Raw genomic sequence first — 24,361 nt, 5'->3', positions numbered from 1 at the left:
GGAGAGGGAGGAGGAGGAGGAGGGGGAGGGGAAGGAGGAGGGGGAGGGGGAGGAGGAGTGAGAGACAAGGAGGGAGGGGAAGTCGAAAACCAACACAACAAAGTGAAAAGAGAAATGAGAAATGGAGTTTTGTAAGTTTCGGGGTTAAATAGCAGAAGTTTCAAAAATTACTCACAGGCGTCCAGAGGACAGAAATCATAATCGAAACAAAAACGGAAGCCGGGTTAAAGGAAAGCAAAAGGCAGCAGGCAGCCAGCGGGGGGCATGAGCCGTAAGGACCGCGCTGGCCAGAAACTCAAACGTGATCCACAACCAAAGAGGAAGCAGCTGCGGGGGAGGGGACGGCAGGCGGGCAGGGGGGCTGGGGGGGGGCAGAGTGGGGAGCCAGAGTGGCTGGGGGCAGTGCCTACTCCTGCCCGGCTCCCCCAGGGGGCTTGGGGACCCCAATGGTGGGCAGGGGCAGAGGTCACAGTGGGGAGGGAGGACCCCTGCCTGGCGTGGGCTATTTGGTGTGCCCCCCCCAGCCCCCACACCGGTCTCCCAGGGGCTTGGGTCAGGGGCACCCGGTGCCACACCCACCTGCCGGTGCGCCATGTGTTCTCGGCCCTCGCTGGGAGAGCGGGACCAGCGTTGGTCCCGGGCCCGGGCCCCGGCCATGGTCAGGCCGCTCCTGGGCATAGCGCTCCTTGTCGGAGGGTGGGGGGGTGGTGGGTGGTGGTGGTGATGGTGCTGCCGATGCTTCCGGTCCTTGGGCCGGCCCCGCTCCTGGTCTCGCTCCTTAGATGGCAGGTCCCCGGACTGGTGGTCATGCTCAGGTCTGTCCCCAAGCCTGGCCGAGTGGTTGGGGTCAGACAAACAGATGGCCGTGAAGGAGGAGGGGGGTGGGATGTGCGCCCAGGAGGCCACCCAGGGGGTCTGTAGGCTCTAGAGAGGGGCTCCTTCCCTGGACCGCGGAGGTCTAGCAGCAGCTGGCCCAGCTCGGGGCCCCTTGCTCCTGTCCCCCTGAGAGTCCTGTTCCTCATCCAGGCCTCTCCTTCCTTTCTCCCTCAATGTTTGCGCGGCTCTGCTTTATCCGCCCCCCCCCCTCAACTCTCCTCTGTCTCCTGGGTCCCACGGGGCAGCCCACCTGTGTCCACGTCTGTGTAGCGGCCCAGGGAGCGCTCAGAGGCTCGGTGGCCGCGGTCCCGGCGCCGCTGATGGTGCCGCTGGTTCTCCTCGGGTGGCACCCTCTCCAGGGAGTAGTCGTCCAGGCGCCGGGGCCTTGGGGGCCCAGCACGGAGGCTGAGCGCTTCATGGGGCTGGTGTCTGAGATGGTCTGGGGGGGTGGACAGGCCAGCGGGCCAGGGTCAGCGGCCTGCACCAAGGGGGTCCCGGTCTGTCCCTGCCCCATCAGCCCTCAGTGACCGGGGTGTGACCCATCTGGGGCAGAGTCCCGCGTGGGCCATGGGGCTCGGCTTCTGATCCACCAGGGTCCCAGGACATCTCTGCCTCCTCCCTGGCTGGGCCCAGGGTCCGGCCAGAGGGCCCTATCCGATCCCCCACCCCCCAATCCCGCTGCTTCTCAGGACCACCCCTGGGAGGTACCACCCAGCCCTGGGCGTCCAGCCATGGACAGGCAGGTGAGCTGAAGGGGACAGCTTTCCCCATCCAGAGTGCCATGTGGGGGCACAGGGCAGTAGGGCCCTGCGCTCACTCCTGCCTACTCTCCTCCTACAGCAGAGGTCAGGCCTCCTATGTGCTTGGGGCGCCCAGTAACCCAGCTCACTGTCCTTCTTCGGCCTAGCTGGGACCGGGCTTTCCTGGTCACCCAAGTCTGGCTCCTATACCAGCCCTTGACGGGTTGCCCTGCATCTGAGACCCTGGGGGGACCCGCTCCTCTTGGCCTGCAGCTTGGGAGCCTGCACAAGCTGTGCCCACCGGGGTCAGACCCTGGAGAGGGGCCTGGGGTTCTCTGCTGCCAGAAGAGGAGAGGAGGAAGACCACACCCAGTGCTGGACTGGCTGAATGGCCAGTGGCCCTGCAGTTTTAAGGGACATAGGGCTTCGGCACCAGAGGGTCAGGGGTGGGTGAGGGGAACGAGCCTCTGAAAAGGAGTGGGTCAGGCGGTGCAGCAGATCAGGCTTCTTAGAAGGATGGCACCTCCTGGCTCGGGGGGGACGGGGGAGGGGGCTTTGGGGAGAAGATGGGGGAGTGGGGGGGCAGTCCCACTCCCCCCGGCAGGGCACACAGAGGACACAACATACAAGGATGGGGCTTCATGGGGGAGGGGGGTGCAGTCTGCAAAGAAAGGGTGGGGTCCAAGGGGTGGAGAGATGACAGGACTCCCACGAGGGGGGGTGGGCGGGAAGAGGGGGCCGGAGCCCAGCTGGGAGGCGGGCGGCGCGGTACATACACTGAGGTTATTCCCACGTGGCCGGCCCCTTCTCCTCTGTCACAGCCCCACGGGATGGTGCACACAGAAAAACAGAAAGAAGAAAATAAATATAAAAGCCAGGAGGGAGAGTGAGAGGTGGTACATGGAGATGCCAGGGTTGGGGAGAGGTACCTGGGCAGTGGAGGGGGAGAGCAAGGGAGGCAGGGAAAGAGGCTAAAGTCCCTGGTGCGTAGGTGACCCCAGGCCCGGCTGGCCAGCCTCCCAAGGGCACAGAGGAGACAGACAGGAGACACCACAGACAGACAGATGGCAGGGGCACGAGACCGACAGATGGGATGGCGTGGCCACAGGCCCCTGGCCCTGGGCTCTGCCTCATGCAATGCGCCCCAGCCCTGGCTCCGGCTGACACTCAAAGCTTGGGGAGGGGGTGGCCATCAGCCAGCTTGTCTGGACTCTCTCTTGGGGCCCAACAACTCCGTCCTGGGGGTGGACGGGGGGGGCGGCGCTGACAGCCACATGCAGCTAGGTGCCCCCCAACCCAAGTTCTCCGCAGCCAGAGGCCAGGTCTCTGAGCCACCGTGGCCCAGCCAGGCACAGCACAGCCTTCACCCCCCGTGCAGACGCCCAGGCACAGCACACGGGAAGCCCGCCCCAGCCAGACATGCCACCCTGCCTCTCAGGCTGGGCGGGCAGCCAGCCATGCTTCTGGCTTCTGGTCCCTCTGTCCCCGCGAGCCTGGGGCAGTGGGATCCCGTGCCCTCCCCCCCCCCCAAACTAACCAAGTGGGCGCTGCAGCTCAGCCACACACAGGCACACGCCTCTGTCCCTCCCCAGTGGCCCCCACAAAGACCAGACGGGAAATACAAACCCCAGCTGCCCCCAGGCCCACCCCAGACTCTGCTACCAGGTCCTAGGACCTGCCAAATTCCCGATAGCAGAACTGTGTGCATGCGTGTGCGTTTGTGTATGCTGTACGAGCACATACGTCCGTGTAGTGCGTGTGCGTGTGCATGTGCGTGCATGCCTGTGTGTGTGTTCCTGATTGCAGCTCACCGGGCCCTGACACATCACCTCCCCCCCACACCCCCACGTGTCCTCCACATCCTCTTGCCTTGGCATCTCCAAACCGGGTAGATGGAAAGCACTTGGCAGGGACGACTGTATCCTGCCCCAGGGGAGCCCCTGCCCCTCTCTGCCCGCCATCAGGGAGAAGGTAAGAGGGCCAGGCCTTCCGGGCACTCCAGTGTGGGCCTGCCCCCTGCTGCTGAGGCTGCAGGTGGCCCCACCCCAGCAGGGGTCACAGAGGAAAGAGATGCCCTGGGCTGCGTGCTGGAGCCCAGGGGCCTGAGTTCAGCCCCAGGGGGGTGGCTGAAAGCCCTCACCTGGTTCTCCGCGGGGAGGCGGGGCATGGAGGCAGCCCGGGCCTGGCCTTCCGTGGGGAGGTAGTGCTCACTGTCCGAGTAGCCATCTCGGCCCATCTCTCGCAACTCCACAGACTGCGGGGGCAGAGGGCAGGGCCAGGTGAGTCCTGTGGCCTGTCGGGCCCCAGGGGTGGCCTGGTGTGGGTGTGGCTGCGGCTGTAGGGCCACATCCTTCCCTCCTGTACTGCTTGTGCCTGGGAGTTGGGAGGCGGTGGGGGGGCGGGGGGGGGGACAGAGGCACCTGGGAGTTGGGCTGGCTGTTGGGCATGTCGGTGGGAGGTCCCCGCTCTGGGCTCCACGTTCCTGTCTTCTGGAACATCTCCTGGGCTCGCTGGGTCACCCAGGACGGGCTCTCCTTGATACCAATTTCATGAGCCATCCTGTGTTGGGGGACAGAGGGCAGGGTGGCCGTGGGCGCTCCAGGGGTGTCCGCACTGGGGAATGGTGCCCCTGCCCTTCCATCCCCACCTCCTTGCCAGAGCCACACTCACAGGCTTCCACCTGGGTCCAGCTGGGAGGAGGGGAGGGCGTTCTGGCCGGGCCCCCCCTCCTGTGTTGGAGACGGGGGCTCCATGCGCTGGAACATGAGTGGGGTCCGGTTCTGGAGAGGCAGAGAGCAATGTGCGGGCACGGGGTAGAGAGGCACAGGGAGGAGGTTGGGGAGGGTGTTCAAGGCTCAGGGTCTGGCCAAAGCTGCAGCTAAGAGACAGCCGGGAGGTTGTGCAGAGGACGCTCAGCACTCCCCCTGCCCCCTCAGCCCCCCAGCCCAAGTCATTCTTGACACCCCCGACACACACATACACACACACACACACGCTCTCACACTCAGGTCCGATCCATCAGCCAGTCCACTAGACTCCTCCTTGCAAGTTCGTGCAGAAGAGGATCACTTCTCACCCAGGTCTGGCCCCACGGCCTCACCGGGACCAGGCCATTCGCCTCCTCCCAGGTCTCCCTGCTCCAGCCCTTACCTGCCATGGCCACCAGAGGGCGCCAGCGATCACCTGAGTGTGGTCACTTCCCTCCTCTAAGAGGAGCTGCCCCGGTTCCCCTCTGACCCAGAGCAAAAGTCAGAATTCTCCCCAGGGCCCCCAAGGCTCTACACAGGCTGCCCTGTCGCCTCCCCACCCTCATCTCCATTGTTTTTTTTGAACCCACCACCCTGAGTTCAAGACCTGAGCTGAGATGGTGAGTCAGGCGCTTTACAACTGAGCCGCCCAGGCGCCCCCTTCCCACCACTCCTGCTCACTGTGTTCCTCTATATTGGCCCTATCGCTGTTCTCCAAGCTCAAAGGCCTGCCACAGGGCCTCTGCGCTGGCTGTTCCCTCCGCCTGGAGTGCTCTTCCCTCAGATATCTACGTGGCTCACTCCCTTTCCTTTTCTTTTTTTTTTTAAAGATTTTATTTATTTATTTGAGAGAGGCCCTGGAGTCCTGCTTCCCATGGGCCACCAGTTCCCTGTGGGCCTGTCCCAGACGAGGAATGACCATGTGGGCTCTGGTCCATGGCGGGGCCAGGGCCGTGGAGAGGAGAGAGAGAGCACATGAGAGGGGGGAGGGTCAGAGGCAGAAGCAGACTCCCTGCCGAGCAGGGAGCCCGATGCGGGGCTCGATCCCGGGACTCCAGGATCATGACCTGAGCCGAAGGCAGTCGCTTAACCGACTGAGCCACCCAGGCGCCCACTCCCTTTCCTTTTCTTTCAGGTCTCTGCTCCACATCACCTCCTCAGGGAGGCCTCCCTGATCACCTGTTCGAAACTGCATCCATCTCCCCCAGCACTCCTTCTCACGGCATTTACTGTTTCCTGCCATGTTCGTCATTTATTATGGTTGGCATTTCCCCAACTGCAGTGTCCGCTCCGCAGGGATGCCGGTCTGTTTTGCTCACAGCTGCACCCCCAGGGCTGAGAACAGCGCCTGGCACACAGTAGGTGCCCAATAAGTGTTGGCGGAACAGATGAATTCATCCAGGCCGCCTCCCCGGTGCGGCCCTGCTTTCCGGTGACCTGTCCTGGGTCCTGGCCACACCCCGCTGCTCTGGTTTGTCACTGTGGGGCCCGCAGGGCAAAGGGCACCAGAGAGGAGGGCGCCGGGGCCCAGGGCCGTACCTGCTCCTCGCGCAGGGCCTGCAGCTTCTTGGCCTTGCTCTGCTGGTAGTACTCCATAATCATCATGGCTGCATAGATCTTGCCCACGGTCAGGTCTGTGGCTGGGGGCACAGGGCAAGCTCCCCGTGGGCGGGGGCCCTGGATGCACCAGCCTCGGCCCTGCACCCGCCTCCTCTCCCCCCACCCCCTCCCATCCTGGCAGGGCAGAGCCCAGGGCCCGGCTAGGCGCGGCTCTTACACTTGTGAGGGGTGACCAGCAGGTCCAGCGTCTTCTGGGACAGGTTGGGCCAGATGGCCATCATCTCTTTCCTCAGCTCTGCGTCCATCTGCTGCTTGTCGGCTCCGCCTGCAACGTGGGCACAGAGAGGCCCTCCCTGACTGCCTGCCTGGGTGTCGGCCTCCGGGGCAGATGCAAAGCCAGCAGCTCCTGCCAACTCAGGCCCTGGAGTCCTGCTTCCCATGGGCCACCAGTTCCCTGTGGGCCTGTCCCAGACGAGGAATGACCATGTGGGCTCTGGTCCGTGGCGGGGCCAGGGCCGTGGAGTGGCTGCAGGGTGGCTGGGGGTGGGGGGGGATGTCAGCATCAGGAGGAGCTAGATGGCGCAGGTCCCAACCTGTGTGGCTCAGGTATTAGTCTACCACTGTGTGCCTCAGTTTTCCCATCTGCAGAATGGGACGACAGCAGTAGGACCCACCTCACCGAATGTTTTGAAGATCAAAGCAGTTAATATGTGTGTAGCCTTAGGACGGTGTCTGCCGTAAGATTACTACAACAGCAGCCCAGGGGTCTGAAGGGGCCCGGGGTGAGCCTCGGAGAGGCTGGGCTGTCCCAGAGCAGTCCTGATAGGGGAGGTTTCTCCCTCAACCAAGTCTCCCCTCCCATGGACGTGACCTCCAGCCACTGCTGATCCTTGGTCCTTCACCCCGGCCACGGTGGTCATTAAGGCTCTTTGCCAGCGATTCCTGGTCCCTCGTGCCTGACTACACGGGAGCCTGACTCTTCCTGTCCCTGGGCTTGGCCAGAGGCCATGTGACGAGTTCTTGCCAATGAAGCGTGAGCGCACTGAGCCGCCACTTTGGGGCCAGGGTGTTTAGTGGCCAGTGAGGGATACTTCTGCGTTCTTTTTCCAAAACTCTGTCGTGGTGGCTGGTGAACAGAGGCCCCTGCTGACCCAGGAAGGACACAGAACAGGAGTGGGAAGCAAATCTTAGTCGGCTGGAGACCTCGGGGCTGTTTGTTGCAGGAGCACGTTCTCCTCCATCTTGACTGCTACACCAACTGGGCCCCCACTTCTTCTGTTTCAGACCCTCCAACTCTGGGCACAGGGGCACCTTTCCAAACTTTTACCAGCAGGTATGGAGGGACAGAGCTAGAACAAGGGCCAGAAGGCCCCCGGTTGGGCCAAATATTAACCCTGTGGTTGCTGGACTGTGTTGGGGGGTGTCCAGGAGAGTGGCTGCCAGCCAGCAGAGAAGAGTTTCAGTGTTTTAGCAGCCACCCCCTGGGGCCTGCCGGCTGAGGAGCTGCTCCTAGCCCAGACGTCTGCCAGGCACTCTCTGGAGCGTTCGCTCATCTTCGCCCATGTGACTCTGGTAAAGCTCACAACCCGTTCTGGAGTGAGAGTATCGAGGCCATGTGGGACTGACCTGCCTGGACTAGGACAGGTGCCTCTGCTCAGGGCTCCGTGTCCGCCCCCGCCCCACCTCCACCACCAGGAGGCGCTGGTGGCCGTTCAAGTCAATCCTGCGCTTCCCTGCTCCGAGCCCTCCGCGCTCTGCTGTTCCCCTGGCTCTTGTGATTGCCCAAGTCCTCACCCTGACCCCACAGTTCTTCTACTTCCTCCCTTGCTCACTCTGTTCCAGACACACCGAGCTCGCTGGTCCTCAAACACGCCAGGCATGGTCCTGCCTCAGGGCCTTTGCTCAGGCTATTTCCTTTGCCAGGATCGTTCTTTCTACGAATGTCCACGTGACTCCCTTCCTCACCTCCTTCAGGTCCCTGCCCAAACCCAAACGGGTCTTCTAGCTGGCCTCCCTCCCTGAAACAGCCCTCCCCCATCCTCTTGGATGCCCTTCTCCGCTTTATTTTCCCTTCTTCCTACAAATCACCTCATGATGTTGTTCCCCATCTCACCCACTAGAGGGCGAACTCCCCACCGCTGGTGATGCAGGGGGCTGTGGTCACTTGGGCCAAGCTGCATGGGGGTGGGGCTGATTCGTGGGTCAGGACTCAGGTTGGGAGTTCAGGACTATCATGGGAGACCCTTGGGAAAATCCCCTGTGTAGTTAAACTCTTAAGATCCTTGACGCTAACCTATAGTTTTTCTTTCCTTATGGGAAGCTGCTGGAATTAACAACTCTGTCCGATGGCCACTGTAGCTAAGTGAGGTGCCCGAGGGCTGTGTGGCTCCTTCTCAGAGACCCAGGAAGGGAAAAAAGAGAACATGACATTTCCTATTAAAAGTCATTTTCTCCTTCCAGCTTATATGTTTCCTGTCCCTCGTGAAGAAAAGGAACACACCTGTCATTGAGGACTGAATTGTGTCTCCCCCCCCAAATTCCTGTTGGAACCCTAAGCCCCATTGTTACTGCATTTGCAGGTAGGGCCTCTAAGGAGGTAATTAAAGTTACATGAGGTCATAAGGGTGGTCCCTGATCCCAGAGGCCTGGTGTCCCTATAAGAGAGAGGCACCAGGCCATGTGAGGACACAGCAAGAAGGTGGCGACCTACAAGCCGAGGAGAAGGCCTCACCAGGAACCAACCCCACTGGCACCTTGATCTTGGACTTCCAGCCTCCAGAACCGTGAGAAAATAAATTGTTTAAGCCGCCCCATCTCTGGTATTTTGTTACGACAGCCTGAGCAGACTGCTGCGCCCGTTCTTGGCATGTGAATTAGGTAAGGGAGTCTGGGCAGGGTTTCTCAACCTAGTTAGCACCGTGGACACTTGGGGAGGGATCATTCTTGGTTTGGGGGTCGTCCTATGCACTGTAGGGTGGCGAGCAGCCTCCCTGGCCTCAGTGGCACCTCCTTCCCCAAGTCCTGACAACCAAACCATCCCCAGACATTGCCAAGTGTCCCCTGGGGGACAGAACTGTCCCTTGGTTGAGAACCACCACCTCCGACTGTTTTCTGCTTCAATTCACTGGGGAGTCTCCCATTCGGGATTGTCATTCACATTTAAACAAAGGGAGAACCCTTCGGGGATTTCAAGGTGGCCTCCTGCTGGGGTCCTGGGGCTCCCTCCAGGCTGAAGTTCAGGCTTATTCCTCCTCCACGAACACGGTTATTAACACCTGGGGGTTGGGTGGGGCAGGACCAGGAGGTCCTCCAGGACGCAGGCAACAGTCACCCACAAACCAGTTGTGTCCCAGGGTTTATCGTCCCGGGGTCCTCCCCTCCCGCCTCCCATTCTGCATGACGCTGGGCTCAGAGTCTGTCCCTGCAAGACATTTGGCAGCATCCCTGGCCCCTACACCCCAGATGCCACTGACACAGATGTGACAACCTCCCAGATGGGACAACCAAAAATGTCTCCAGACTGCCGATGACCCCTGGGGGCAGGACTGCCCCCTGCTGACCTAGGGTTTGCCCCTCCCCCCACCTGGATTCCCAGCCCCCACCCCCCAGCTCTATCTTTTCCACTGCATGCCTCACCTTCCAACACGTTACATACTCCACGTATTTATCATGCTTATTGTTTGTTGCCTGTTTGCCTGAGCGCCATGTGTCTTTCAGGGCTGTGTCCCACATACCAACAACAGGGCTGGGCGCACAGCAGGCACTCAATGAACGTTCTCATTCAGTGAGCCATGGCCAACATGGCCAGCAGTTTTGGGTGGATAGCAACACGCCAGGAGGTCACCCTCTCTGGTGCATGCGGGGCAAAGCCGTTTAGCTCCCACAAGGCCCATCCGAGAACCTTCCAGGATCTGGCAGATCCCAGCTGCAGAGAGAGTCTGGTCTTTGTGGGAGGTTAAAGGGCAGGAGAGTGGCCTTTCAGCTGGTCAGCCATGTGGAGTCCTGAATGAGGCTCCGGGCTGGCCCTGGGTGGGGTTGGCCCGGACGGTGGCCCTTTCTAAGACAATGGCGGAGGCATTCCTGTTTTGGGAAGTTGAGGTCCCCCACAACCACTGGCATGTCAGGGCTGAGGACCACGCGGGAACGGGGGATGCCAGGCAGGTGCAGAGATGTCTAGTACTAGTTGGCTCTGGGTTTATCTTTTTTCCATGCACCCCCCGCCCCACCTGTCTGGGCTGGTAGCGCACGGTGGCTCCGTGTTTCTACAGCTCTCGTGTGCTCTCCGCGGAAGTCTGAGTGGGTTTGGATCTGCTAACTGGGTTTCTGTCTGTTCAGGCGGGTGGTTGGCTCTGCCCTCGAAGCCCGGCCAGGGGGAGCAGGAGGGCAGGGGGGCAATGAAGGGACACAGACTGAGTCCCTTGGAGGGAGAATTCAGGGGTTCAGACACGACATCCAGGAAAAAGAGAAACATGAGAGAAGGATTTCCCCCAAAGATGAGATTCTCCTGGGTGTGGAGAACAGAGGGGTGGGGAGGAGGGAGAGACAGACAGAGGAGGGAGAGGGACAGACTGAGAGGGGACACAGAGGTGAGCAGAGGGACCTGCCCTCTCTCTCCCAAGTATCTAGCTAAGAATGGCCTCCCAATTTTTGGAGGATCTGAATGACTGAGGTTAATCCATTCTCCCATGCTGCCCTCTGCCTGTTGGAAAGGAGCTCAGTATGTTTAGAGGTAAATTGAGCAGATGGACAAAAAAAAGTGTTATACTTTCAGCCCGCCTGAGACTCAAGTCAGCTAAAAAGGTTGTGATTGTCATCACTGTTGTAACTGTTGTCCCCAAGCACTCAGCGAACCTTCCTTAACCCCAGAGGCTGGCTCAGCTGTTCCCCGTGGAGCTCTGGGAGGGCCTGGTGCCTTCGCCAAGGTCAGGACGAGGAGAGGTTCCTGGCTCAGAGACGCCGGGGGCATGACCCTCCAGGAACTGAGTAGCGTCTGGAGTATCAGTGACAATAACAATAGCCAAACTCAGGCACATCCCCAGGAGTCTTTGAAATCCTCACATGGGTAATCTGGGGGGTGTCGTGAAGGCTGGCCTGACTGGGGTCCCACAGAAGGTAAAGGACCACTCAGCATTCCGAGAATGAAAGGACTGCTCCCTGACTGGCTCCTGGGAAGTCACCTCTAAATTCTTAGAGTGTCCTGCGTGATGAAAGTGTCTTGGTTTATCTGAGGGCCTTGGGCACACAAGATAGTTTATCCCAACAATGGGATTTATGGTGGGGGCCTTGGGCCGTGTGACCCACCATCAGTGTGACCTCTGGAGGGGCCAGAGTCTGAGTAACTAAGGTCCGTCAGGCCTCCATGGCCAACCTCCAATGCACACTCTGGTCACCAAAGCGCGGGTGGGCTTCCGTGGTTGGCCACACTTCATCTGGGCTGTCACACCCTGTTGCCGAGGGCATCAGTGCTGCCCACGTGACTCACCTGGGAGGGGACACCTGGAAGTCTGCGCCTGGTCTCCCCTGGGCCCTGACCCCTGTGCCTCTGCTTTGCAGATTTTAACCAGTATCCTTCTGTTGTAATAAACTGTAACTGTGAGTCCAACAGGGCCTCTCGGTTCTGAGTCTTTCTAGGGAATCACTGAATCTGATTCTTGGGTTCCCTCAGGACCCCTGAACAGGTCTCCAGAGAGAAACAGCAGCTGGGTCACAAAGGCATCGCAGACCAAGAGTGGGTGCACTGTTAGACCCATTTTATAGGTACAGGAAGCATGGCAGGCAGAATTCTAAAGCTGCCCCTGCCTCTTGCCCCCCCCCACCCCAGGATTCTGGTTATTCAATCAAATGCTAGTCTAGGGACTGCCGGGAAAGGCTTTTGCAAATGTAATTTAAAGTCCCACGTCAGCTGTAAGATACAGGGCTTATCTGGGTGGGCCTGACCTAATCAGGTGAGCCCTTGCAAAGCTGAGTGTTTTCTCCAGCTCATGGCAGGAGAGGTCAGACAGTTTGGGAGTACAAAAAAGATGAGATGCATCCCTGGGAGCTAAGTGCAACCTCTGGCTGAACCCCAGCAATGAAGCAGGCCCTTAGTCCTACACCCACAAGTGACTGAATTCTGCCCACACCTGAGTGAGCCTGAAAGTACATTTCCCCCAGAGCTTCCAGAGAAGAGCCCAGCCTGGTGAACAGCTTGATTTTGGCCTTGTGGGACCGTGGAGAGCCCAGCTGAGCTCACCTAGACTTCTGACCGACTGGACTAAAAGCTACTCAGTGGGTGTTTTAAGCTGTTACGTTTGTGGTCATTTGTTACATGGCCTAGCTAGCTAATATGTGGACTGAGGCTTGGAGAGTGTGAGATCACCTGCCCAGGTTTACAGCGAGGACAGGGCAGGGCAGGTGGGCAAGATGAGCCCACAGAACATAACTCTTTTGCTTGATTATAAGGAATCTGCTGCCTGCCCTTCTGCTTCCTCCCCTCCCTGGGCTGGGACCTAGATGAGCTTCGACCACAATGATGAAGAAACAGTCTTGGGAGCGCAGAGCCACAAACAGCCAGAACCTGGGCCCGGATTTCTGCCGTGCACTGAGCTGCCTGGCAGGCCTGAGCCGCTCACCTCTGACTTACTGCATGAGGAAGAATTTCCAGGCTGTGCTGGACAAGGGCCTGATCCCCGCCCCCCACTTCTGCTCTCCCCTGAGCCATACCTTAGCTCTTTCTGATTCTCTCTTGCTATTGTAGGGGGCTCCTTCTGCTCTCTGAACCTTCACCTGCCCGTTTCCTGGCTATGTCTGTCCTCAACCTACTCCCCTCTGCAGGGCACTGTCCCAGTGGAAGCTGCTGACTTCCCTCCTGGAAAACCTTCCACCTCCCCAGCAACTTCTGGCCTTGCCTCCTCTTCGCCCTCTTCCCCTCGGGACCCTGGAAGGAATGCGGGTCCCTGAAGTTCCGTCTTCCTTCCTCTTGACCTCCCGGTGGCTTCAGCTGGTAGAGCCCTGACCTCTCTCTTTAGCCACCGCCCCCCCCCCGATTTCCAGCCCAGTGCTGGACGATGCGCTCAGCCTTCTGTCAGCCCCCTTGCCCCCCGACGACCCACGTGCACCTCTCTCTCTGCCTTGCTGTCCCATCGGCTGCCAAGTCACATCGGGTTTACTGTCAGGCCTCCAAACCCCATTCCAGGTGGTGGGGGGGGCCTGACCCCTCCCCCAGAGCTGCCTGTCACAAAATCCACCGTCACTCTTAGTCCTTGTCTTCCTTGGCTGCTGGGCGGTGCCTGACATGCTGGAGACATTCTCCAGAAGCCCACACCACCCTGGCCTTCACTCACCTCCCTGGTTGCCCCTTGTCTGTCGCCTCTAACCCTGCGGTGGCCCCGGGCTGTCTTGGCAGGGGGGCGGTTTCTCAGCTCACACTCATCTCCTTGGAGAGCTGGTCTGTCTCCTGTCAGCGTCTGATGCCTCCTGACTTTTCACCTTCAGCCCAGCCAGGAACTCATTCCCTCGCCTCCTTCAGATCCTTCCTGGGGAGGCATCCCCCACTGGACGTATAAGCTGGAGAGTCCCCTGCCTACTGTGTCTCCAGGCCGACACTGACCTCCTGCCCTTCCTTCGCCCCGAACCTACCCCTCCCACCTTTCCCTTGTCTCCGGCAACAATAGCTATGTCCTTCTTGTGGTAAAGCCCCAACCCCTGGGGGTGGACTTGACTCCTCTCTTTCTTTCACCCCCTCCATCGGCCATTGGCTGGGTCAGCTCCCAAGAAATATCCAGAACCGGAACACTCCATATCCAGAGTCTAGTCAGCCGTCCTGCGTTCCCCTGGATTATGTCAGTGGCCTTCACTGTGACCTCCTCCCGTTCAAACATGAATCCGGTCAGGCGCCCCCTCGCTCAGAGAGCGAGTCGGTTCAACACAGCGGTGGATAGCTTCCTACCTCAGGGCCTTTGTACCTGCTGATCTCTCTGCCTGGAGCACTTTCTCCCCAGGGGTCCACGTGACTCCTTCAGACCCTCCCCGGGGAAGCCCCGTCCACTGCAAGAGGAAGCCCCCGCGCCCCAACACTGAGAGCAGTGCCCGTCGCACAGGAAGCATGCGCGGATGTTTGCCGAGTGAGCGGGTGGCTGGGAGGAAGATCAGGACCCGGCAGCCGCGCCCCTGGTTTCTGGTGGCAAGTGGGATCCCTGGCTGCCCACGGCTTTCCCCTCCCAGGCCCCAATTTCATCCTGTCCTACCTCTCTGTTCCCGTCCCTGCCCTTACCCTTGGCGATCTTGATGTCCAGGGCTGTGCGGATCAGGGCCATGAGGGTAGAATTGAAGTGGACGGTGTTGTCGTCGGCCACGGGCAGATCCATGCGAAGGAGCCTCTACAGAAAACCCAAGGCGGGGCCAGTCATTGGCAGGCACCCCCTCCCGGTCCCCCGTGCACCAGACCCACACTACCCAGGGAGCCCCAGGAAGAACTCTGAAGGCGGTGGCTAAGGTGGCCCCCACTCACAGGTTACCTGTCCCCTGCGCTCTGTTTACCGATTTCCCTTGGTGGCCTGCGGGGAGAGCTCTGGGGCTCTCCTAGGCCACCAGGCTCTGCCCTCCCCTCTCCCACACGCTGGACCCCCAGATTTCCCAGGTTGGCCCAGACCCTTCCTTGCCCTGCCCCAGAGTTCTTCTGGATGGCTCCGTGCCATTCCGACCCCAAAGAAGCAGAGCGCAAGGCAGATCGCAGCAGATCATGCAGCAGCCAGGCACAGGGGTCCACGGCCACGACCGCTGGGGGGGCCGCCAGCTCCCACCTCCACCCGTGGCTCGGCCCAGACCAGACCAGATGGGCACAGACCACGTCATTCCTCTGAGAAGCAGGAGGCAGGCGGCCCCCGCTGACGGGGCGGCCCCTCGCGGACATGCAGCGAGGCCGTGACACACAGAACAGACAGGGGACAGGGGCGCGCATGCAGACGGAATCTCGAGACTCATTCATAGCTCCGTGGAAAGTGTTTCTCAGGGGCATGTCCAGATCTTGGCTCTGTGCGATGGCAGGGGGGGGAAGGGTGAGGGGGCATTCCCGTGGCCCAGGGAAGAAAAGACTCCCCATGTCCCAAGCAGGGGCTCTGCTCCCCCATGCTTGGTGATGTAGGAGAGGATGCTGGACTGGTGGGCACCAGCCCAGGCTGAGGTGGCATGGAGATGGGGGTTGAGGGTGAGTTAGGCGCTCACTAGGGGATTCAGACACACGTCAGCAGGAAACAGAGCTGGAGATGGGGAGAGGGATGGCAAACCCAGAACAGAACACAAGAGAGGGATTGGGGCAGGGCAGGGAGGGAGGTGGTAGGCAGAGAAACACACACAGACTGGGCTGCTATGCACAGCTGTGCAGGTTGTGCACTGCACAAAGGGTTCACCGTCTTAGAAATCATGGATTTGTATATTTAAATGACAACTTTCCAGCTGATAACAAAGAAGTTTCTTGTTTTTGCCAGATGGGTGGATTACAACAATTTTCCAACAGATGAAATGTTCTGTGGAAGGGGTGTCCTTTTCAAATTTGCACAAAGGTGCCTTATGGACCCCTGGCGGCCCTGCACAGAGACCAGGAACGGAAGGGGGGTCATGCTCTCTCTCTCACACACACACACACACACACACGCACGCACACGCACACATGCACGCAGACAAGCAGAGACAAGAGAAGGTACAAAAGGAAAGCTAGAGTAAGGACAGGTGCTAGGAGAGGCTTGTCAAAGATGCTGGTGGAACAGCCTCTTCCCAGTCTTGACTGGAAAGGAGGAAGAGGAGGAATGAGGTTGCAGGGGGATGGAAACTCGAGACAGGAAGGAACGGCATTAACAGAAGGGGAGAGAGGACTCTCACAGACACAGGGTGGGGGCCAAGCTGGATGGGAGAATAGGATGATGGGGCAATTTTCTGGTAGAGGGGGCGGCAATTTTAAAGGTCATCCCTGAACTTCTCGTGGATGAGCTGGAGGGAACAGAGCATCTGTCCTTGGGTGCCAAGGGAGATTCCGGGACAGGGGTCTGGAGGGGTGGCCCAGCCCAGCCGCCTAGCGGCAGGACCCCTGCTCCTTCAGCCAGCATGCACCATCCCCCGGTCGGCCATGGTGCCTGCCCGCCCCAGGCCCCCGCCAAGGCAGCGTGCATGGCCTGCATCAGGGTGCCACGGTCCAGGGGTCCAGCTGCGGCCTGCCTGCCCACTCTGGAACAATGGAGAGGCATGTTGGGGTGTCTGGGGGGGAATGGGTGGCATAGGGGTGGGGGCTTGGAAGCAACTTTTGGGGGGGGAGGAGAGGCTCCGGGTACTCCTTGGGAGGTCTCGAATCCCCTAAGGCCCTAGGTCAGAGATCAGCTTCAGGTGTATATGGGGGGGGCACTGGATCTGGGGGCACAAGATACAAAAGATGGGGGGCAGGGCCTCGCCTTTTTGGGGTCAAAGCCCACCCCCCCCAGCCGCGAGGTACCTGCCCCGGTCTGGGCCTGGGCGCGGGGGCCACTCTGGGTGGGCAGAAAGGAGGCGAGGTGGCATTTCCTCTGAAGCATGTTCATGTCCAATTTGGTTCCGAGGGGATTGGGGGCTCCCCTCCCCCTCCCCCCCGGCGTATTGGCCATAATGGAGTCTCAAAACACCAAGACACACTCATCAGAAAAGACGGACACAGTGTGCTGCTTAGAGTCAAGGGACGGTCATGATCCATTTACTCGAGGAGGAAAGGGGAAAAAAGAAAAAGAAAAAGAGAAAAAAAAAGAAGAAGAAGAAGAGTAACTCTGGAAAAAGAGACTCGGCTGGTTGTTCCTGGTCAGCGCTGAAAAATCCCCAGTGCCCGACGCCGGTGGTCGGCAAGGGTAGACTACCTTGTAAGCCACTCTGGCCGGACACTTCTTCCCCAGACCCAGGGGCGGAGACATGTGTCTCAGCATCTGATACATGTCCGGGTAAGGCATGCGGCCCCTGGCAGCACCGAAAACAAAACGGGGTGGGAACGGAGAACCAAAGGAAGGGGTCGGTGGAGGAAGAGGGAGAAACGGAAGAGAAGGGAAAGAAAAAAAAAAAAAAAAACCAAACCAAAAAAAAAAAAGAAAAAAAAAAACCAACCAAACCAAAAAAACCATACGAGCCGAAAAAATAGAGAGAGAAAGATGCAGAGAACAATAAAATAGGTGTTTTAAATAAATGGAAAACAGGAGGAAAAAAATGGAAGAAAAGGTCATTAAAAAAAGATTATTTCACTGCTCATGAGCAGGGAGAGAGAGAGAGAAAAGAGAAAAGTCAGATTCAATTTTGACTTTGAGCTATGGTTCTGGTGGGACTTGGAGGACAGGTGGGGTCTCATTTTGGAGGGCCTGGCACAATGCTCTGGCTCAGTGTTCTTTTAAAAATTGGGTCAAGTTCTCTGGTTTGGCTGAGGCTGGTCTCTGAGGGGGCCTAGACAGGGAGGCGGGGGCCGGGGCAGCGGGAGGAGGGCTGGGGGCTTTGGGAGGCAAAGGGTAGAGGGGGAGAGAGTGGAGGTGATGGGGGGGTCAATGCACAGTTCTGACCCCCCTTGATGTGTCTGATTTGGGGTGCCGTTGAGACCCTGGGATGGGCAGCGTCAGCTAAGAGCAAGCAGAAATGGCTGAAGGGAACAGAGAGGTATGTCCCATGCTTCATCGAGTCTACGTGACTGCATTCTGTTGGCTAAGAATTCTCTAGTTTAATGCAAGAAAGAGAGATGGCTCTGTTTTTTAGAGATATATATATATATATATATATGAAATATATATATTGAAGAACCCCAAGCCACACTCATTCCATGGATGCTAGCAGGTTTTAGTGGAATTCAAACCTTGCAAGCAACCCTATGAGGACATTTCTTGCCTAAGCCGAGAGGGGGAGATATCACGCGCAATAAACTGTACATATCCTTATAATGAATCCGACCACTGAAAGGAGAAGACAGGGGTTAGTGGAGGCAGGGGTCAGGCTGCGCTCACGGGCTGGCTCCCCGCGCACGCAGCAAGGTCATGATGCCAGGGGCTGGGGACCCCTGGCTTTGAAGGGCTGGGGGAGACTCAGGGATGAGGGAAGGTCCCTGAGCTGTTCCCAGACAGACTGGGGGCAGAGGGTCTCGGTTGGGGTGTGGGAAAGCTCTGGGCTGAGGGGTGGGGGGGCCCTCCCAGGGCCTAGGGCTCTCTCTGTATCTCCCTTCTCCATAATCTACATGGACTACACTGTGGGGAGGGGGAGCTCGAGGAATAGAGGATAGGGGGACAGCATCCAACTGCTATGACCTAAAATCAAAAGAGGAAGAGTTAGGAACCAGCCAAAAGTCAAGCTCCCAGACCCATGGCTCACCCCAGCCTCTCAGTCTTGTGGAGGACTTGTCTGGGGCTGCGGGAACAGCAAAGATGGACTCCTCCCCGCCTTTCTCCTGAGGCCTCCCTTCCAGCACCCAGGCTGCCAAGGGCCCCCATTAATGCTTTCCCAGGCCCCAAGCCCAGCTCGAACTAGCCTCTTCAGTTAGTAGTTGGTGGGCGCCAAGGTTTGGGATGGCTCCTCTGAGCAGCTTCATGCTGCTCCCCACGTGCACAGGGTGGAGAACGACCCTCTGGAACCACCACCTGTCAGTCCGTCAGGAGCACTCTGGTGCCCAAAGGTAGAAGAGCTCGCTCCCTTTGCGACCGTGACAATGCAAGAAACCCTGAGGCTCTGTGTCTTCGGCCCTGGTCTCCTTCGATCACTGTCCAGCACCACTCTGATCTCACGGCCAATCTCATCTGCCAAGGGAGCTAGGCCGGCCCCGTTCCTATTGCTCCCAGGACAGCAGAGGCTGAGAGGCCTCTGGCTTCCTCCCCGGGGCCTGGTTAGCTTGTCCTCGCCATCCAGAGGCCTCTCAGTGAGGGGGACACAAAATCCTCAATGCTTGATTCCTTTCCTCATCGCCCAGAAAGCCTGGGCCTTGGGCAGGTGGTCCCCAACCACTTCACCTGTAGTGTGTGAGGGCGCTGATTCTCATCTTTTTCCTCCAGGTTGACCACTCGGAGATTCCCAGCTAGCGGGACCCAATGCCCCAAAGTCTGGGGCCTGACCTAGCCTCGTGGGCCCTAGTGCCAGAGAAGGGTGGGCAATGTGGCTGGAAGGTGCGGATGACTCCTTACCATGCTGCGGGGTCGTACTCGGCCCAGACACGCACGTACTCATCCAGGTGGTGGGGACCCAGGATGGAGGAATCTCGGGTGAGGTACTCAAAGTTGTCCATGATGACGGCGACAAAGAGGTTCAGCATCTGTGGAGACCCCGGGGGCCGAGAGGGAGTGGGGGACAGCGAGACATACCCAAACACACATACACGGAGGCCCGGAGAGAGAGGGAGGGAGAGGTGAGATGGGGAAAGGGAGACAGAGAAAGAAAAAGATGGGGGGATGGGGAAGAGAGACACACACTCACACAAGGAGCCCCAAAAACATGCCGAAATGGAGATGGGACAGAGAGACAGAGACAAAGATGGAGACAGAGAAATACAAAAAGACAGAGACCAGTAGTGATGGACAGAGACAGAGCAGGAGAGAGAGGGGGGAGAGGCTACATGAAATGGGGGCCAAGCCCAAGGGACCGCCATGACCCAAATCTCCCCACACCAGTCCCCCAACGAGGCCAAAGTCAGTGCTCCATGTGGGTTGTATTCCCAGCCCCAGCACAAAGTAAGCAATCGGCTATTTCCTGGATGGACTGATGGACGGATGGACAGATGAATTAATTTTCTTGCCCTCATCTACACCTGGTAACACCTTTTCATGTGTTCTTCTAGCCCTCGGTACACAGGGAGCTTGCATCATTTTGCCTCCAAGCCTTTGCAAATGTTCCTCCCTTACTGAACATTGTGATTTGTCTCCCCCTGGGTAGCAGCATCCGGGGAACCCTCCTCCTTCCCACGTAACAGGCTGTAGCTGGGTGTGGCCGACCCCTACTTTCTGGCTTCCCAGGCAGCGGTCGTACAACCGAAGGCTGTGATTGGTTAAGGGGGGCACACAACCACAGGAAACCATCACCGTCTGCAAGTGTCCTGGGGCCGCAGACAGCCATGGTGCCAGGGGCAGCGGGGTGGGTTGATCCACCCTCTTTTCCTTTTAATTCCCGCAGCCAGGAATCCTTGGTGACTCCAGGGTTCTCTAGTTCTCTTTCAACCCCATGTAGCCAATCCCTGTATTAAGTCTCCTCTGCTTACAATATCTAGAGAGTTTCTGTTCTTCTGACTTTGCTCTGACTGCTCCAGGAAGAAGAGGGGGGCATAACTAGCATCCTGTGTAACCAGCCGGGCCAGGGGACCAGCTCTCAGCTCCGCTAGTTTTTCTCTCAGTAAAACCCAGCCATTCTCAGATGGGGGAGATTCTGTCCTTCCCCCCAACCCCGGGGGCACTGTCAATGTCGGGAGGCATGTTTGCTTATCACACCTGAGGGTGGAGGTCAGGGATGCTGCTAAACACACTGCAGTGCACAGGACAGCCCCCCTGCCCCCCCACCCCGAGAACGAGCCAGCCCCAGATATCAACAGTGGGAACATTGAGAATCCCTGGTTAACCTAATCCCCAGCCGGCTCAGAGATGCTCTGGAGGGAGCAAATCTGTGACACAGCCATATTCTAGAGAAACCTCTGCCCCGGAGTGGGAGCCAGGTCAGAGAGGCCTCCCCTCCCCGCTCCGCCCCCCATGTGCACAGACTCACCAGAAATGAGCACAGGAAGATGAAGGAAACGAAGTAAAAATAAGCAAATTCATTGCCACACTCGGCAGTCAGGATGCCAGAGTTCTTATCACATGGCTTCCCGCTGAGGCAGGAAAGCATGATGTTGTGCCAAGCCTCCCCGGTAGCACTTCTGAGGAACGGAGAGGGGACATCATCAGGGACCTGGGCACCCAGCCCTGGACACTAATATCCTTCGAGGATATTAGCACGGGGCTCTGGAGTTGGACTGGCATGAGTTCAAGTTCTAGGTACGCCACCTTTTCTCTCTGGGAACTCAGAGAGGTGATTCTCATCCTTTAGCTGTGCATTAAAGTTCACGGTGGGGGGGGCGGGGCTTTAAACAATGCTGATGCCGAAGTCCCATTCCCGCAGGCTTGCTTTCAGTTGGTCTGGGGTGGGGTCTGGGGATATAGGTAGGTATGTTTTAAAAGCTCCCGTTCCTCCAGGCAATAATCATCTCTTACTTCCTTCTCCCTAGGTCTCTCTGCTCCAGGCACACTGGGATCTCACTGTCTCCAAACATGTTGGCCATGCTCCTGCCTCAGGGCCTTTGCACTTGCTATACCTTCTGCCTGGCCTGCCCTTCTTCAGATATCCACGTGGTTCCCTCCCTCACCTATTTCTCTCATGTGTCACCTGCCTCCAGGGAGGCGTGACCTACCAGCACTCCATTCCTTTAGATGTTGTTGCTAAATTAAAAAAAATTTTTTTCTCATCCCCAAGTATGCATAACATAAGATTTATCATTTTAGGGGTCCCTGGCTGGCTCAGTCGGTTGAGTGTCTGCCTTCGGCTTGGGTCATGATCCCAGGATCCTGGGATCTAGCTGCGCTCTGGGCTCTCTGCTCAGCTGAGAGCTTGCTTCTCCCTTTTCCTCTGACTGTCACTCCACCTGCTTGTGCTCTCTCTCTCTGTCAAATAAATAAATAAAAATCTTAAAAAAAATTGATTATTTTAACTATTTTTAAGGGTAAAGTTCAGTGGCATTCAGTACATTCACAATACTGTGCACCCATCACCACTGTTTACCTCCAGAATCTTTCATCCATCCCAGTCATGCAACCCCTGGCAATCTCTAGTCCACCTTTTCTTCTCTATGGATTTGCCTGTTCTGGGCACCTCATATAAGTGGAATCATACATTATTTTTTTTTCTTTTTTTTTTTTCAAATATTTTATTTATTTATTCATGAGAGAGAGAGAGAGAGGCAGAGGGAGAAGCAGACTTCCCGCAGAGCGGGGAGCCCGATGCGGGACTCGATCCCAGGACTCTGGGATCATGACCTGAGCCGAAGGCAGACGCTTAACCATCTGAGCCACCCAGGCGCCCCTGGAATCATACATTATTTGTTCTTTTGTGCCTCCATTTCCCTCTTAACCTTGAATTTTATCCCCTTCCTGCACTCTCCATCATTAGCTTACTGATTGCCTTTCTCCTCCGCAGGAATAGAAGCATCTGGAGGGCACAGAATATCTCTTTCTGCTTTGTTTACAGTACCTTCAGCAATGCCTGGCACACAGTGGGCGCTCAATAAACCTATGATGAATGAATGAAGGAACTCTAATGTGCAGCCAGGATTAAGAATCAAGCCTCAGGTCTATTAGCCTCAACTTCCTCACCTGTCAGATGGGGTTGCCAAGAATCCCCACCTCACAGGATGGTCAGGAGGATTCAGTGAAGTAATGCCTGAAAATGCCTTCTATGCCTGGATCCCAGGACCTTTAGCTTCTGCCCAGCCAGGGTCCCTGGGGCCCCCACAAACCCATCCCAAGCCTCACTGGAACAGAAGGAAGACAGCACGCCCCCTACAGGAAGAGGAAGGAAAGGACACGCCCCCTACGGGAAGAGGAAGGAGAGGACACGCCCCCTACAGGGAGAGGACACGCCCCCACCAGAAGAGGAGCATGAAAGCACGTGCTCCCGCTCACCTGAAGAGAAGCATGAGGGCCTGGAAGAAGGTGCGAAAGTTATTGTGCTCGGTGATTTGGAACTCATCCTCATCACTGTCCTCATCCTCCACGTCGATGCCGATGTTGCCAAACACCTGGGGAATCGGAGGGTGATGACCAGGGGCAGCCATGCCCCCAGTGGCTTCAGGGAAACTCCACTCAACCATCATGGCTCTCTCTCCAAACTGGGTTCCCCTGACCCACCCCTGCCTCAGGACAGTGGCCTTCCCAGGGAGGGCTCTAGGGACACTAGGGGACTGGCACTCACCTGCATCCCGATGATGGCGTAGATAAAGAAAAGCATGGCAATCAGCAGACAGACATATGGCAGGGCCTGGTGGGAAAGAAGGTAATGAAGGAGAGTGCCAGGGGGGCTTATTACCCCCACCATTTCCCTCCCTTGTCCCAGCGCTCTGCCCCATGGGGCTAGTGGCCCCATGCTGTGCCAGAGTGGTGCCAAGGCTTGGGCCTCTTTGAAGCTATAGTGGCAAGAAGGTATCAGGGGCATTCCCTCTGGAGCTCTCAAGCCACACCAGGGGCAGGCGGTCTAGAGAAGAGCCGTGCAGATCACAGACTCTCAGCAAAGTGCGCCACAGAGGCATTTCCACCAGATTTCTACTTTCAGCCAGAGCAGGGGTGGGGGTAAGATCTTCTCAGCCCTAGACTGGCATCAGGGGCTCACCTTGAAGGACTGCACAAAGGTCCAGAGAAGAATTCGGATGGTGTAACCCTGACGGAGGAGTTTGATGAGCCGGGCAGCTCGGAAGAGGCGGAGAAAGCTCAAGTTGATGAAGTTATTCTGGGGAGATGGAGAGAAAAGTGTGACCATCCACCCACCCCCGGGGGCTCAGAGCCGTCACCACTCACAGAGGCCCCTACATGAAGCCAACCAACAGGAAAAGCAAGCCAGACCCCAAATAAGGAGGGAGAGAAAGCACTATTAATGCAATGGTGCGGAGGAAAAACGTCGAAAAAGGAACAAAGTTGGGGGGGGGAGAGGGTGGAAGGGAGGAAAAGGCAACTCAAAAGCATAAACCCTCCCTGCCAGCCCCACCCGCAATGGGGGAAAAGGAAAGAAAAAGGAAGGAAGAGAAAGGAACCGGGTGGGGTAGGGGTGGGGAAGAAATAACAAAAGAACGAGGAAAAGAAAATATATCCGAATCATCCAATCAGGAAAAAAATCGAGATGGTTTTTGTTTCTCCCAACAACCAAATGCACTGAGACGATAGGACACAAGCGGGTCAAGTTGCCGAATCCATCACACGTGTACGATGCACAAACACCAGGGCGGGGTGGGGGTAGCCAGCGCGCTCAGGCCTGGTGGACATGTGCGGGTTCCCAGGGCATGTTACGCTCCAGGCCAGAAATGCATCTGTCGTGGGACTCAACGGGCACCCTGCCCTGCCCTGCCCTGCCGAGCTGCCCACCCGCTCCTGCCCGCCCTGACCTCACCCCACGGCCAAGAGGAGCAGCGGCTTGAGCCAATCGGAGAAGCAGAAGAGCATCTTTTCTTACCCCCTTGGCGAGCGGGAATGGGGAGGACGGGAGGGAGCTGGGGCTGGTCGGCTGCAGGGCGAGTCCTCGCTGCCCGCTGAGTCGGAGAAGATGCATTTGGGGCCCTTTTCCCCCCTCTCAGGGATGGCTTCTCAGCTTCTGGGGCTGGGTGGAGTAGCACGGGACCAGGCCTGCGGGAAGCAGGAAGTACGCAGCGCCCGTGGGTGGGTGAGCTCGCAAGCAGCCCAGGCCCACCGAGGGGCCGGTGCTGGAGGT

At 58.0% G+C, this 24,361-nt stretch overlaps 1 protein-coding gene across 1 annotated transcript in view; it reads right to left on the bottom strand.

Moving 5' to 3' along the window:
* CACNA1A (calcium voltage-gated channel subunit alpha1 A) overlaps window positions 1-24,361 on the bottom strand; it is a 287,170-nt gene that overhangs the window by 3,264 nt on the left and 259,545 nt on the right. Inside the window, 19 exon segments of the mRNA XM_064569987.1 lie at window positions 580-648; window positions 650-711; window positions 714-803; window positions 806-829; window positions 1,127-1,265; window positions 1,268-1,315; window positions 2,393-2,428; window positions 3,757-3,870; window positions 4,037-4,175; window positions 4,287-4,396; window positions 5,903-6,003; window positions 6,141-6,248; window positions 14,175-14,280; window positions 16,774-16,870; window positions 19,057-19,184; window positions 20,621-20,771; window positions 22,570-22,685; window positions 22,859-22,924; window positions 23,273-23,389. Of these exon segments, the coding sequence (XP_064426057.1) occupies window positions 580-648; window positions 650-711; window positions 714-803; window positions 806-829; window positions 1,127-1,265; window positions 1,268-1,315; window positions 2,393-2,428; window positions 3,757-3,870; window positions 4,037-4,175; window positions 4,287-4,396; window positions 5,903-6,003; window positions 6,141-6,248; window positions 14,175-14,280; window positions 16,774-16,870; window positions 19,057-19,184; window positions 20,621-20,771; window positions 22,570-22,685; window positions 22,859-22,924; window positions 23,273-23,389 (1,821 nt within the window).

This window comes from Mirounga angustirostris, unplaced genomic scaffold (assembly GCF_029215605.1).
Source record: "Mirounga angustirostris isolate CCGP_5_RB_7025 unplaced genomic scaffold, mMirAng1.0.hap1 SCAF_1, whole genome shotgun sequence".
NCBI lineage: Eukaryota > Metazoa > Chordata > Mammalia > Carnivora > Phocidae > Mirounga > Mirounga angustirostris.
Note: the sequence above shows the minus strand (reverse complement) of the source record. Positions and strands in the feature narration are given on the sequence as shown.